Below are 15,494 nucleotides of genomic sequence, written 5' to 3' on the forward strand. Positions count from 1 at the left end.
CTATCTATTATACTGTCATAGTAAGACGGAACGTCCATCTGCTCCAATCAAAAATATGGATGCTGATCGTATGTACTTGCTTGAGCGTGGATGACTGTACTTATTATCATTGTCTTTTCGGCATTGGGCAATGCGAGTAGAACAGAATATAACCTCTCCGAATAGAACAGTGACTCACATAAAATATTAATGTGCCATATTAATTCCTTCGCAAAACGAATAAGTTGATATTAGCGACGTAGACAAGTTACGTGACGCAACGTATTTGCGTTGGTCTCTTTCGCACTCGAGAGCGCTACTAAGTCCTAACAGCAGCGTTCTCATTTCGCTGCAATGACGTGCGCGCACGCACACGGCCGCGCCACGCGCGGTCGACTGCATTCTCTAACAGAGCGCGCTAAACAACGCTAGACAACGTTCATCTTTGATACTCTCTCTATTATATTCACCTTATTAAACCCGAAACTGTCAGCAAGTTACCAAACACTACCATCAAAGTTAAATACCAGTATTGTGTAAAGCTCTTGATTGTATTGTACAAATCTAATTAACAATTATTCGGTTAAGAAATCGGAACCAAGGTTAAATTTCATCACGATGGACGCAACAAGTAAGTAAAAATCTGTAAACGGTGATTTTTAAGAGTTTAATTCATTTTGTATCCTGCTTAGTGAAATGAAGTACATACGTACATAATAAAGACCACGTAGACAACAAATTGTTAAATTTGTGTGTTATATAGATGTGACCCCCGAAATATAAATTTGTTTGCAGGAGGGGTCACTTAGGCAGGTATTGCAGGTATTTAGACAAAGAAGTTTGTGTGTTGCCAACTTGGCATAATTGATGCCAGATCTGGCATATTTTCGCACTCTTTGGCATCAAAATTTTCCATTTAGCATCTGGCATAATTTTTAGCATAATTAGTGAATTGTGTCCCTAAGCCAAGTTTGAAACCTGGCAGTGTAATCCATGGCATAAGTGTTAAGGGAAATTTTATACATACGCGGAATTCTAAGCGGTAACAGACTACCGCGGTAATAGACGAGAGTAGGTACTTATATATAAAGAAATGTTGAGGCGAAAGGTTGAATTCCCATAAGAAAATTGAATCTCGCGCCTTTTCTACTTACAAAGTGGGTGTGCCAGCCAGAGTGTAACTATATTTTTTGTTGTGCCTATTTTACATTAGCCACATCATATTAAATTTGACAGCACAAAGGCTTGTTTTAAATTGTTTCCAAATTTTCCAATATATGCCATTCTTGTCACAATGATTGCCTTCTCTGCATCAACAGCTACAAAGTGTTGAGAGCCACTATAAAGTCAAGTTTCAAAGAAATTTGGCATTAGCTAACCAAGTCGGTGCAAAGTTAGCTTGGTCTGACTCTATAAAAATTTCATTATATAACAGCATTGTTTGATTTATGTAGAAGATCCTCATTTTTATAGCTGGTCAAGCAAATCTTGTCAGTAAAAAAAGGCGCGAAATTCAAATTTTCTATGGGCCGATATCCCTTTGCACCTACATTTTTTTAACTTTGCCGCCTTTTTCGACTGACAAGATCTGCTTGACCAAGTATAGTTACCACTATATTGTTTAGCACTTTTCTAAATTATTTAGCACTTTTCTGGCATAATCTAGATATAAGTCTGGCATTTTTTCAAATTCCGAGTTGGCAACACTGAAATAGGTACTTACCTAAATAATTTTAAAATAATTGCAATAATCGTGTTTAATCCATTATCATATGTTTATATATCAAATACACTTTAATTCTAAACTGAGGATATTTATGAAATAAAACGATATGGGCGAAGTACAAAATGGAGGTAGAAACAAATTCGTAATGAAACTGATACAGTCATTGACGTATATGATACAGTGATAACTGATAACATTAAACTAAGATGAGATGAGATCACACATGTTCTACAAACTGTTTTGTTAACATTAAGACGGTTCGAGAACTTGCATGCGATTTTCGTTACATTGCGGTATTTCGTCGATCGACTGAAATCATTGTAGATTGTATAGATACTCTGAGGGCCTACCGCGAACCACGTTAGACGTATTGCCTCCCTGTTACACTTACGTACGAATTTACAAGTGCGACAGACACGCAACACGTCGATCGTGGTTCGCGGTAGGCCCTCTGTAAGTCTGTAGTTAGAAACGTAGGTATCGAACAGGGATGTTGCGAATATCCGCATCCGCATCCGCAACCGCGGAACATCCGCATGATTTTCAACATCCGCATCCGCATCCGCATCCGCATAAAATCGATGCGGATTTAATGCGGATGCGGATGTGGAACAGGTCGGTACAGGAACGTCTTAGCATTGGCGTAAGTGCTACACTGCTAGGTAATTTAGTCATTAACCAAAAAAACCTATTAGAAATGAGCAGTCAAGCGTGAGTGGGACTTAATGTACGGAACCCTTGGAACGCGAGTCCGACTCGCACTTGGCCGATTTTTTGAAATAAAAATTACTAAAATGTAATATTTGACGTTTTTTATGATACTATCTTGACATCCGCATCCGCATCCGCATCCGCGGATGTGAGCCTTTAAAAATCCGCATCCGCATCCGCATCCGCGGATGTCAAAAAATCGGCATCCGCAACATCCCTGGTATCGAATATTCTATGCAAGGTCTTGAACAGTCTAAATGGGGTCTTGAACAGTTTAAAACGAAAAGTAAAATGTAATTTTTGGGTCGGTTTTTATAAAATAATTACTCGTAACTTGTCCAAACATAGTTATCGATGTTAATTATTCAATAAACAAAGGCATTTTTTTGCTTTTCGTACTTCAAGATCTAAAAACTAAAAACGCAATGAACTCGAAATTTCAATTGAATTGAAATAACAATAAACTGGCAGCTTTCTCTCGCAGCGCATAAGTATTGCCATTCAGCGAGGGAATGCTGCCAGCATCTTTAGCACAATGCCGCGGGGGCCTTTATTAGATGTTTTTAGGGTTCCGTAGCCAAATGGCAAAAAACGGAACCCTTATAGATTCGTCATGTCTGTCTGTCTGTCTGTCTGTCTCTCCGTCTGTCTGTCTGTCCGTCTGTCTGTCCGTCCGTATGTCACAGCCACTTTTCTCCGAAACTATAAGAACTATACTGTTGAAACTTGGTAAGTAGATGTATTCTGTAAACCGCATTAAGATTTTCACACAAAAATAGAAAAAAAACAATAAATTTTTGGGGTTCCCCATACTTCGAACTGAAACTCAAAAATTTTTTTTTCATCAAACCCATACGTGTGGGGTATCTATGGATAGGTCTTCAAAAATGATATTGAGGTTTCTAATATCATTTTTTTCTAAACTGAATAGTTTGCGCGAGAGACACTTCCAAAATGTGTGTCCCCCCCTGTAACTTCTAAAATAAGAGAATGATAAAACTAAAAAAAATATATGATGTACATTACCATGTAAACTTCCACCGAAAATTGGTTTGAACGAGATCTAGTAAGTAGTTTTTTTTATACGTCATAAATCGCCTAAATACGGAACCCTTCATGGGCGAGTCTGACTCGCACTTGGCCGCTTTTTTTAATTTAGATTAGTTTTGTTTTTAATTTTATTATAAGTAGGTACTTATACTTGGTCAACCAGATCTTGACAGTAGAAAAAGGCGGCAAATTTGAAAAATGTAGGCGCGAAGGGATATCGTCCCATAGAAAATTTGAATTTCGCGCCTTTTTTTACTGACAAGATTTGGTTGACCAGCTATAGTTTATTTTTAACTGTAGATTTTAGATTTTAGATTGTTATTTTATCTGTTGTTGCATGAATAAATTATAGCTGGTCAACCAAATCTTGTCAGTAAAAAAAGGCGCGAGATTCAAATTTTGTATGGGAGGATATCCCTTCGCGCCTACATTTTTCAAATTTGCCGCCTTTTTCTACTGTCAAGATCTGGTTGACCAAGTATATCAACAAAATCGAAAAAAAAAAACAATAAACTGTAACCTATATAATACCTATGACGCTGCTATTGTTACTGTTAAGAAAAGTTAAGGGTTAGATATATGCACCGACCATAAAAACTTCCTTTACAATAAAATTTAGCGAATGTTTTAACGATGACACACTGTTTGGTGCAACCTACCCTAAGCACGCGAAAGGTATAAGATACTTAATTTTGTATTGTATATTATGTAATATACAGTGTTTAATAAAATCACCTACTAAGTCTGCTTATGGTCAGCTTATAACCCGACATCTCTTGGCCGGATTTTTTCACTCTTATAATGTTACATATAATGCATGATGCATAACGCAAGTACATTGGTGGTCATGCCCTGATTACCACCAAGTGAACATTTGTATGACTTAGCTTTTTGTTAATAAATATTTAATATCATAGATTAATTAACTTAAAATACTTTAGATGTTTTTTATTCATATTACACTATTGTCTTAGATTCACCTGTAAAGATAGTTGTAAGTGTGGAAAGATAAAATAAACGATTTCTCCAATATGCTCTGAAATGTTCAGATATTTGTAGCAATAATAGCACGCGAAGAGTTAAAATAAAAATAAATGCGGAATATGCCATACAATGTTATGGTTCGTAAGCGTAATATAAACTTTACGCTTACGAACCATAACATTGTATGGCCACATCATAATTAAATTCACTAAAAATATCAAATATTTTAATTACATTATTTTCCATAGATTACCCTCGTCCAAGTCTACGTCTCCCTATATTCATTCAATTTCAAGCAAAAAAATCAACTTATTTAACTACAAATCTATCATTTCTGGCATTTCTAGTGCCCTAACCAAGGTTGAACTCTGACAAGCTTTTGATCTGGAACATAAATGGAATCGATTAGCGACTAACCAAAGGTTGTCTGGAAGAGATCGCTCTTAAGCAATAAGACCGCCTGTTGCTGCCTCTATCCAATTGTCTTTATTTATGTTTCTGTACATGTGTTGTAAACTGTGTGAGGTGTGCAAAAAAAAGTATTTTGTCGCTGAATGTAACATTTATTTAGCTGCAAAAGTGCACGTCTACTTTATGTTGATTCCAAGCAATGTTGCGTCAACCGTCCTGTATTCATGAATACAGGATTGTATTCAAATGAGGGAAGGTGTCCTCAAACCATTTCCGCTTAGTAACACGGGGTCTGGTAGCTGCCCTTATTACCTTTTTAAAAAAACCGTTCTGTATGACGGTACCTACATTATTGTATACCTAACTACTCCTAGCTATGTCAGTTATTTCTGACCATAGACTCTTAGAATTCTTGTGTGAAACCCCGTCTCTAACTACTAAATTCAGCAATCTTTTTTGTTGTAAATAATAGCTACTTAATTCTTAATGTATATTTCAGTGGAAAATAAGATGGGACTCCCGCCTCCGTACGAGCCGACTGCCCCGAGCCCGGCGCCACCGCCGTCTTATTTTGGCGACAACCCGCCGCCGCCGGCAGGGCTGGCAGTGCCAGCAGTACCGCCGCGCACCACCGTCATCACGACGCCCGCCGCGCCCGCAGCGCCCGCCGGCCGGCCCATCAAGCTAGGCCCCGGCCCCACCGGTGCTTCCTGCCCGACTTGCCATAAGTCCATTGTGACTCGTGTAGACTTCGTACCTAATACTCGTACTCATATAGTATCTGCGGCGCTATGTGTTTTAGCCGGGTAAGTGACATATGTTACTCTTACTATTTATCGTCTTGCTATGCTGGAGCCACAATACCGTTGTTATCATCGAGTTAGCAATTATTCATAAAAGTAACCTTATATAGTTGTAGGTACCTATAGGTAACAACTGTGCATTTTAAACAATGCGATGATTGTAAGCGAACTTGAATAAAATAATTGTGGTGTAACTACATATTGCATATCGAGCAAAAGTAAAATTCTGAACATGCGAATGTATAATTAGTATAATTACATTAATTTATTTATTTAAAAGTCCATATGCACCTATTACTGTAAAACGTTGTACGATAATAAACGGGCTTATCCATACATGTTATTATTATTATACATGTGCGAGCAGGTAGGTAATTCGCAACTCGTGTCAATTTAAAACACTCCCTTCGGACGTATGTTAATTTATCGATAATTCGCGTAATTCGCGTTGTTAGGGTGCCTGGTTGACTACGAAACCCTAAAAACGCACTTTCTCAACTTTCTGTAAGCTTGGTTTTCCATTGGTAAATAGAGTCTGTGCGGAAAGAGAGTTGTGGAATGTATTGGGCCCCATACTTTCCGCACAGACTCTAGCGCATATTACCTATAGCTATATATTTTTTTCGTCAGATGTTGCTGCGGTTGCTTCGTGCCGTACTGCATGCGCTCCTGTAAATCTGCCAATCACTACTGCCCCGCATGCAAAGCCTTCATCGGAACCTACCAGCATTCCTGAAGTGCTGCTTATAGCCAACAAATATGATATCGGAATCTTTTAAGGGTGTTTCAAACAAATGTTGTATCAGGAACTATAATAGACCTATAAATCATATTCAGAATTAGGAAAAGTATATCCGGTACGAGTAAAAATAAACTTTAATTTATAATGCGCAACTGTCAATTTACTTTTTTTAATTCTGGATATGAGATTTAGTTTTTTCTTTAGAACTACTCGCTTGGTATTTTAGAGAGAATATTATTTGTTGATCGCAACTTACGTACGCCCCGCCCCGGAAATACGACATATACCTAGCAGCAATGTAGTAGATAGCAACGCTGCAGCAGTAATGCTACTGCAATCGCAATCCGAATGTAACCTTTAAAATCAATGTAAAATGCGGCAGCAGAGGCGGCCGAAAAATTAAAAAAGACCAAATATAGGGGTCTCGGCACCGAATACGATTTCGTATCTTTTGGTGTCGAGACCCTTGGCCCGTGGGGTCCGAACGCGTCTGCCCTTTTTAAGGACTTATCAAAAAGGATAGCTGACGCCACTGGTGACCGTAGATCTGGCAGCTTCCTCGCACAAAGAATAAGTATTGCGATACAGCGAGGAAATGCTGCCAGTATCTACGGCACCATTCCGCAGGGGGATAATTTGTAATTATTTATTTTAAGTTTAGTTTTATTTATTTTTAGATTTAGTTTTTAAGTTTTGTAGGTTAGATATTTAATTATGTTTTTTTTATGTATATTAAGTTTGTATGCACTAATAAAGCTGGTAGAATGTAAACACCTAAAAAAAAAAATGTAAAATGTTACTTATCCATTTCTCATTTGTATAATCAGTTCTCTAGGATAGTTACCTATATAACGTTTTGTATCGTGGTGTCTATATCATTGACCTAAGTTATTGGAATTAATGTCTATATTATCTATAGGATAGGTGCTTAATGCACGTACCGATTTAAGTTATTCATAATTAAATGCACTTTTTATGGAATATTGCAATGTTTGCATGTTAAATGGTAAAAGATCTATTCTAAGTAAATACAAGCTCTCTTCGTATATTTTGTATGAAAACAAGAAATTTTAATGAAAAATATAATACGTATTCACGACCATTAAGATACCTACTAATTAAGTAAATTAATTATAATACAGTGTATTTGACAAGAGCGTGACCGGCATGTTTTTATTCAACAAAGAAATTGGCAATACTCTTAAAGTAATCTTTCGCGTAATATATCATAAAAAAATATTACTTAATTTTGCGCTATAGCAGACGATTACTGCAAGATGGATTGCGACAGTGTGAAGTGAATTTTATAATTGAATTGATTAAATCTTGGTTTTGTTTTGTTTCGCTGGAAATTCTTTAAATCTGGGCTAATAAAGAAACTGCTCGTATATGGCTCATGCATGACAATAAGCAGGGCCGGATTAACCCTAAGGCAGAGTAGGCAACTGCCTATGGGCCCCGCCTCGGCTAGGGGGCCCCGGCGGCCCCGCGCGCGCCAAAAAAACTTGTGTTTCATATGGCCAAAATTCATAAATAATTTTTTATGGTACCTACTTATACCTAATGTCCAATATCAGTTTCTCAGACACACAATCATCAAATGATTGTGTAAATTATGTTATTTTATAGCTTTTAAAGTCTGTAAATCGAGCTCGAATTTCAGGCTCCCGAGGGCCTAAAACCTCATTAATGAATCTTCGGCCCTCCGAGTAACTCTTGTATGACACATATATTATTGTTGAGTAACATTTGATGATTGGTTCGTATCAGAGCCCTGCTTTCTTACAGTTCGACCTTCGGCGTCGCTTTTTAACAAATATAAACATTGATTTCAGAAGCTTAGCCTTTTGCCTCGCATGAAAGCTCACCTCGCTGGTTATAAGTACGCTTCGGGCTTGTTAAGTATGTGGAGATTGCTGAGCTCGACCTTCAGCCTCACTTTTTACCTCAATTTTTGGTTCGCCTACCAAATCTCTTCTTCAGCTTAGCCTTTGGCCTCGCTGCGCCAAGCTCGGCCTGCGGTCTCGCTTTTTAATACAATGGACATTGGTTGGCGTCTGTGATCTAGCTGAGCTTATCCTGAAGTACGGCTTTGACCTTGCATGAAAGCTCGCCTCACTGGGTAACTTCGGATTTTTAGGCTTTTTTAACACGCTTTCACAATTTTTTCACAAAAAATTTCGCGCTCGCTGCGCTCGCGATTTTTATTGCTTTTCCGATTTACCCAGTACTTACATGCTAGTTCGACTGGTTAATGAATAATCATTTAAACACATGTAAATTATTTATTATTAGGTTAATTTTAATCATGTGGCTCGTATGGTCGGACAATCACTGTTCAGCCTCGCAAAATATTTAACTACTTATTGAGAAAAAAAGAGCTCTCCCCACACTGGACGCAAGGAGGAATCGGCAAAAACTAATATAAAAAACCTTTATGTCCACGCAAGAGCGAAAAAGACATCGTTTGGCATGTTCGGATCGGCTCAACCGACACCTGAAGGTTGAAATTAAAACCGCAAACTTACTGCAGAGCTAACTGTAAGGGGGCCCCGAGCATTGCACTGCCTAGGGGCCCCGACATGCTTAATCCGGCCCTGACAATAAGTACCTATATAGTAGCGCCAGTGTTAAATGTTTGCCTCATGTTTGGAAGGAAGTTCTGGCATAAAACAGTTTTATGATTGACATCAAAATGCCCAATATCCAGATACTGCCGGACCGACCGGATACTATAAGGCACTTTCTTAGGACATTTTGTGGATATCAAAATAAACATCACAGTCATGCTTGTTCACGTTGTCATTCATCACATGTTTAAACACTACTCGTAAGATTTTATAATACACCGACTTATTTTAATCGGGCACGCTCTTATCGTACGTCGTATATGTAGGTATAAGTATTTGTTGTGATATAAACTTTAAAGAAATAACAAGTCTCAATTACACTTATAAAGATGAATACTGTGATATTATCATTGCCAGTAAGTATATCCATTTTACCAAATAATTACGTTTTATATTCAAAAGTTTAGGTATATGTATAATCTTTTTATACAGGTATATTGAGTTTATATAAAATTGAAACAATTATAATTATATAAATTATATTCTTGCGATCTCACGTTTCGTGTTTATTAAAGAAATAATAAGATTACCTGAGGGCCAATCGCAAACATAGAAAAAAAACTTAAAATCGTTATCGTTTCGATGTTGGCGGTAGGTACCCTGAATGGTAACATTGTAATTCAAAACCGCAAACACTTCCGGACTCCAGTTTCGCCAGACTTCGAAAGTAGGTAGTTTGAACCTGTGAGTGTATATGTATCTACCTGTCCTGACAATGTGGGAAAAGGGAATTTGTACAGCTTATAATTCATTTACGATAAAATCTTGATGTACATATAAAGAAATAGTTATTGAATAAAAAATGTATGTTTTACAAAATTGTGGTATTTTATTTAACTGGAGTTTACAGATATTTTATATATTTCGAAGCATTTACGGATATTTTATCTAAAATGCTAAAAAATTCCAACAGTACCTAATGCTGATGCAGTCATCATCCGAATGTCACCTTTATCTGACCAAAAAGGTTTATTTTATATTTAGATTTAAAAAACTGCAGATGAAAAATACATATAAGTACTTATTTTCTCCAATTATGTATTTTGCCGGCACGATTAATATAATTTTTGCCACACAACACAAACCACACAGACAAAGACCACGAAGCCTCTCTTTATTCTTAAAAAAAACTGATGAGAAAGTTGAATTATATCAAAGAAGTTTTGAGTTATTTCCTCATGAGGAGGATGATCTTTAATACGAAAATAAAGATTTTTTACGTTATGCTTGTTAGTCTTATTACTTATTTCAGTCGTCAATGTCGAACAGAAACGCACAAAGCCTTATTTTTAGGAAAAGGAGTAATTTGTGTACCTACTCTTATTTGTATGGTGGATTGCGATTACATTCACCTAGTTTTTCAGTACCTTGCAGTAGGTAGGTATTACTTTTTAGATACAGTAACACTCACTTTTTAGGTAAGTATAGATTATTCGAATATTAAACTTATTCGATATAGTAATACTATATTTTTAGGGTTCCGTAGCCAAATGGCAAAAAACGGAACCCTTATAGATTCGTCATGTCTGTCTGTCTGTCCGTCTGTCCGTCTGTCCGTCTGTCTGTCCGTCCGTATGTCACAGCCACTTTTCTCCGAAACTATAAGAACTATACTGTTGAAACTTGGTAAGTAGATGTATTCTGTGAACCGCATTAAGATTTTCACACAAAAATAGAAAAAAAACAATAAATTTTTGGGGTTCCCCATACTTCGAACTGAAACTCAAATTTTTTATTTTCATCAAACTCATACGTGTGGGGTATCTATGGATAGGTCTTCAAAAATGATATTGAGGTTTCTAATATCATTTTTTTCTAAACTGAATAGTTTGCGCGAGAGACACTTCCAAAGTGGTAAAATGTGTGGTCCCCCCCCCCCTGTAACTTCTAAAATAAGAGAATGATAAAACTAAAAAAAATATATGATGTACATTACCATGTAAACTTCCACCGAAAATTGGTTTGAACGAGATCTAGTAAGTAGTTTTTTTTTTATACGTCTTAAATCGCCTAAATACGGAACCCTTCATGGGCGAGTCCGACTCGCACTTGGCCGCTTTTTTTACTTTTTTTATAATATTGATTTCCGAGTATACACCCCTAAGTATTTTCGGCAGCTGGGGCAGCTGTGGTGTACGTCCTTCCACCTCTTCGTTACATATGGGACCACGCAGCAACATAACCACCTGTAAACGGGAAATATTGTTTTAACATATTATCATAAATATATTTATGAAACATTAGGTCTATTGCCTAATGCTCTACAATTAAAATTAAAATTATTAGAATGTTGCCATCATAATAGACTATTTAGAGTACTTACGTATGCCTTTGTGATTTAGGAGTTGCCTCGATTCCTCTTGGATCCCTTGATGAGACCTCGAGCTTGACATAAATTTAGCTAAAAAACCTAACTTGCTTAACAAATAATATCTGGGTGACCGAGCTTCGCTCGGAAAACATATAAAAACCCGAAAATGCGCGTTTTCCCAGAGATAAGACCTAGCTAGATCGATTTTTCGCCCCCAAAAACCCCCGTATAGCAAATTTCATCGAAATCGTTAGAGCCGTTTTCGAGATCCCCGAAATATATATATATATATATATATATATATATATATATATATATATATATATATATATATATATATATAAATAAATAAATAAACAAGAATTGCTCGTTTAAAGGTATTAGATTAGATAAGATAGGAAGAGGACAAATCGCCAAACGTGAGCTATGCGTTCTTTAAGAGTTCCGTTCTGATCATCGTCAGCAGTTCCACTTCATCAAATGTTACTTCTTTAAATGTATATGCTTGATTTGTTGATAAAAACACAAAATCACTATATGTATGCCTTTAAGATTTGAGGAGTTCTCTCGATTCCTCATGGATCTCATCATCAGAACTGAGTTTTGACAAAAACGGGACCAATTTGTACCTATGCATATGCATAAACAAAAAAGATTTCGGTCTAGAAACATATAACAAATAACATATGGAATAACAAATATTAAATAAAAAATAAATAAAAATCAAACATAATACCGAATTGATATTTGATAACCTCCTCCTTTTGAGATTTGGAAGTCGTTAAGTTTAAGAAGAAGTTAAAAAGAAAGAGTAATACCCATTGGGGATTTAGAGACTATTGCATTTCCCAGAGATCAATTAGCATTTTGTGCACGCGAATATTACTTAAACCTTGAACTATGATTTTTTAGCGGGATAAAATTTGGTACTTACTGTTTAAAATATACTCAAAAACGCACAAAGTGTCTAACCCCGCCTGCTCAAGCTATGAAAATGAAGAAATGGGTTCAGAACCCAATGAACCAAGAATGTCACGTGGCGCTGAAAACATGGAGCGAGTTCAAGGTCTACCTGGTTTTACTCCGGGCAGCGTGCAGCGTTATGTAAAAGTATTGCAGACTTTTTTCTGTCCATTTTGCAACAGTTTGGAAAAAACTCGACGGAAATCTTATTTCTAATAGAGATAGGTACTTTTAACTTTAAATCGCCACCTCACGACCCACAAAATTATCTCCAATTGATTTTTCTAATCGGGGATATACTAAAAGTTAAATTTTTGTCAGCCATCTAAGTTCCATCGAGGAATTTAGAAAAAAATATATGTGGACATGTTGACTAACCAAAAGAATATCCCCAGTATAACGGCGACGAGATGCGTGGTGGTGTTGTTACGGTAGGTGGCATGCGTCATGATGTCCTCCTGGCAGTGCGGGCACCGGACGCCCACCGGCTCCGAGCCCACCTGCAGCAAATCCATGTCGATGAAGACCGCGTTCGAGCTCTGCGCGATCTGCTTGTAGCTGCTCGACTCCACTGAATATATAGTTCATAGGTTACTACAATGTTATGGAATTCATAAGGTTTTAATTGGGCTTATATGTATTGTGTAGATTGTCTGGAAGAGATCGCTTTTTAGCGATAAGACCGCATGTTTTACGTAGTCTTACGCTTTGTATTTTGTTTTCTGTGTATTTTTTAACAAATGTTATTATATCTCTGGTCCACAGTTAATTTGACGAACGATTTTGTTAATTTGGGGCTCCGTCAAATATTTTGTTTTCCAAAAGGGTTCCGTCGCCAAAAAGTTTGAGAACCGCTGTCTTCGAGAATAACAAAAGTAGGTACCTCCTAATGACGCAGGAATAGGAGACTTGCGAAGACTAATCAAGCAAGATCAGAATTTTCAGGAACAAGCGACCTTCCTCTTGCATCACTCTATCTAATAAAAACCGCATCAAAATCCGTTGCGTAGTTTTAAAGATCTAAGCGGGAAGCGACTTTGTTTTATACTATGTAGTCATAGTACTGATAGTGATAAGGTATTACTTACTTTTCTGGTAAAACTGTCCTCTTTAAGCTGCCAGAAATTGAAAAATTCACTGCGCCACAACTCACTTTATTCATTTATTTCAGTAATTTAAAACATTGCGTTTAGGTATAATAAGTGAAATGTTTTTACGTGTTGTTTCTCTCTTTTGTAAGATAAAAATGGAGTGCTGATTATCCAACGGATATCGAATGGAATAGATAACACAGCGTATTGATACCTGCAGTATAGTAGGTCATCCATAGTGTGTTAACGTAGGTACCTATATAATCCTATCTATCTACTCGTACATAGGCAAGTACTTAGAACTGTCGGTGATAATTGGCTACTTTGCCTTCATAAACAATACGTAGCTAGGTACTTACGAGAAATGGGCTAACTAATGACTAATCATGATTTTTTGTAGTTTATGCATAGGTACATTAATCCTTATATTAAATTACCTAGCTAGACCTTAACCTTATGTTAAGTCAAAAATGTTGTCGCAGCCTTTGCTAATGGACTTGATTTTTCCTGTACTCAATCATTGGGTAATTTACCTTATATGTATACCTATTATTACTTTAAGTACAACCTTAGAAAAGGTGCAAAAATGCTACCCACTGTATTTAGTGTGATTGTTAAAGGTAATACCTCCTAAATAGAGATGCACCGGATATTCGGTTACTATCCGGTATACGGCCTATCCTATCCGGCCCTCTTTTTAATATCCGGCCTGATACCGGATAGTAATTTCGCTTCCGTCCGTCACGGTCATAATCGTACTCGTTTAATATTTTAAAACACCATAATATTTGAAAACAACATTATCATTCCACCACATTCCACTTACTTGCATGCGCACTCATTTCGAACCTAGAAATGAGTCTGCGCGAAATTCCACTACGAAACAGGTCAAAGCCTTCAGCCTTCACAATGCGCCCCTAAAAACCGAAAAGTAGGTACTTCCCCCGGCCAAATATTCAGCCGATGGTCGGGCCGAACGTCCGGTTTCCGGCCAAACGACTATCCGTTGCATCTCCTAAATGCGTGTCAATTGTTTTGTCTAACTACTATAGCTGGTCAACCTAATGTTGTCAGTAAAAAAAGGCGCGAAATTCAAATTTTCTATGGGACGATATCCCTTCGCGCCTACATTTTTCATATTTGCCGCCTTTTTCTACTGTCAAGATCTGGTTGACCAAGTATATGTAGTAGTAACTTCTATCCTAACAAAGTTATAGATGGTCAAGCAGATCTTGTCAGTAGAAAAAGGCGGCAAATTTTAAAAATGTAGGCGCGAAGGGATATCGTCCCATAGAAAATTTGAATTTCGTGCCTTTTTCTACTGATAAGATTTGGTTGACCAGCTATAGCTCTTAATATCTTTTCAGATTTTCCGATACGATAGCCTGATGACCGCACCGCACTAAGGTAACGGCACAGTAACGGTGCGCCGCACCCATAAGTAAGAGCGAGAGAGAGATATCTTTTTGCCGCTTATAAGCCCTAACAGACTATCGTACCGCACCGCGATCTTCGTGCAGTTAAAATATCTCTTTCTCGCTCTAACTTATATCTGTGTCCTTAACGCACGTACGGCGACCACCTTACACACGTCGATGATAGTCTGTTATGGCTTAAAATAGTACGCCCCCCCACACTCGTGCGCGATCCGCGGCGCGAAGCCGCGAACGCGGGTGTAGAGTGATTTTCGTAGACAGCGACAGACTCGTGCGTACGAGGCCTAAATGTCATTTTGAATTTGGCTATCTGTGCTCGTTGGTGTCATCTTGGATTGGATCATCTTCTTACATAGATGGTAGTATTTCTATAGATGTGGCCTACCGCGTGCCCCCGTAAGGGATAGACATAGATGACGTCACAAACCCGGGGATCCCATATAGTTAAAAATTACCCCAATATTTGATAATATTGGGGTAATTTTAATCACGTTCGCGAGTTGTTCGCCTACGTAAGACGCAGCGATAAATAAAATATCAATGGGCCAATTTTCTTTTTTTTTTATTTATTTAGAAAACAAACAGCCTTTTACAAATAAGTCTTACAAAAATGACTAAAAATAGGCCTAAAGTTTCATACGTTACTAAGTTGACTAT

The 15,494-nt window shown here is 37.3% G+C and overlaps 2 protein-coding genes across 2 annotated transcripts; one reads left to right on the forward strand and one right to left on the reverse strand.

Moving 5' to 3' along the window:
- Window positions 1-383: 383 nt before the first annotated feature.
- On the forward strand, window positions 384-6,451 carry LOC134661510 (lipopolysaccharide-induced tumor necrosis factor-alpha factor homolog). The gene is made up of 3 exons (XM_063517628.1): window positions 384-610; window positions 5,361-5,667; window positions 6,295-6,451. The coding sequence occupies exons 1-3, from the start codon at window positions 598-600 to the stop codon at window positions 6,398-6,400; spliced, it is 426 nt and encodes a 141-aa protein (XP_063373698.1). The 5' UTR covers window positions 384-597; the 3' UTR covers window positions 6,401-6,451.
- Window positions 6,452-11,107: 4,656 nt separating this feature from the next.
- Window positions 11,108-12,894, reverse strand: LOC134661512 (cell death-inducing p53-target protein 1 homolog; the record flags this gene model as incomplete). Its single annotated transcript, XM_063517630.1, has 2 exons — window positions 11,108-11,222; window positions 12,689-12,894. Coding segments are annotated over 2 exons (321 nt in total), but the record flags the coding sequence as incomplete, so codon positions are not given.
- Between the last annotated feature and the right edge of the window lie 2,600 nt (window positions 12,895-15,494).

The sequence above is a fragment of the Cydia amplana genome, chromosome Z (genome assembly GCF_948474715.1).
Source record: "Cydia amplana chromosome Z, ilCydAmpl1.1, whole genome shotgun sequence".
Classification (NCBI taxonomy): Eukaryota; Metazoa; Arthropoda; class Insecta; order Lepidoptera; family Tortricidae; genus Cydia; species Cydia amplana.

Bases quoted from the DNA above. Each gene is read 5' to 3' on its own strand.
- LOC134661510 (XM_063517628.1), top strand. The intron at 5,668-6,294 runs GTAAGTGACATA...TTTTTTCGTCAG, and splicing joins GCGCTATGTGTTTTAGCCGG to ATGTTGCTGCGGTTGCTTCG.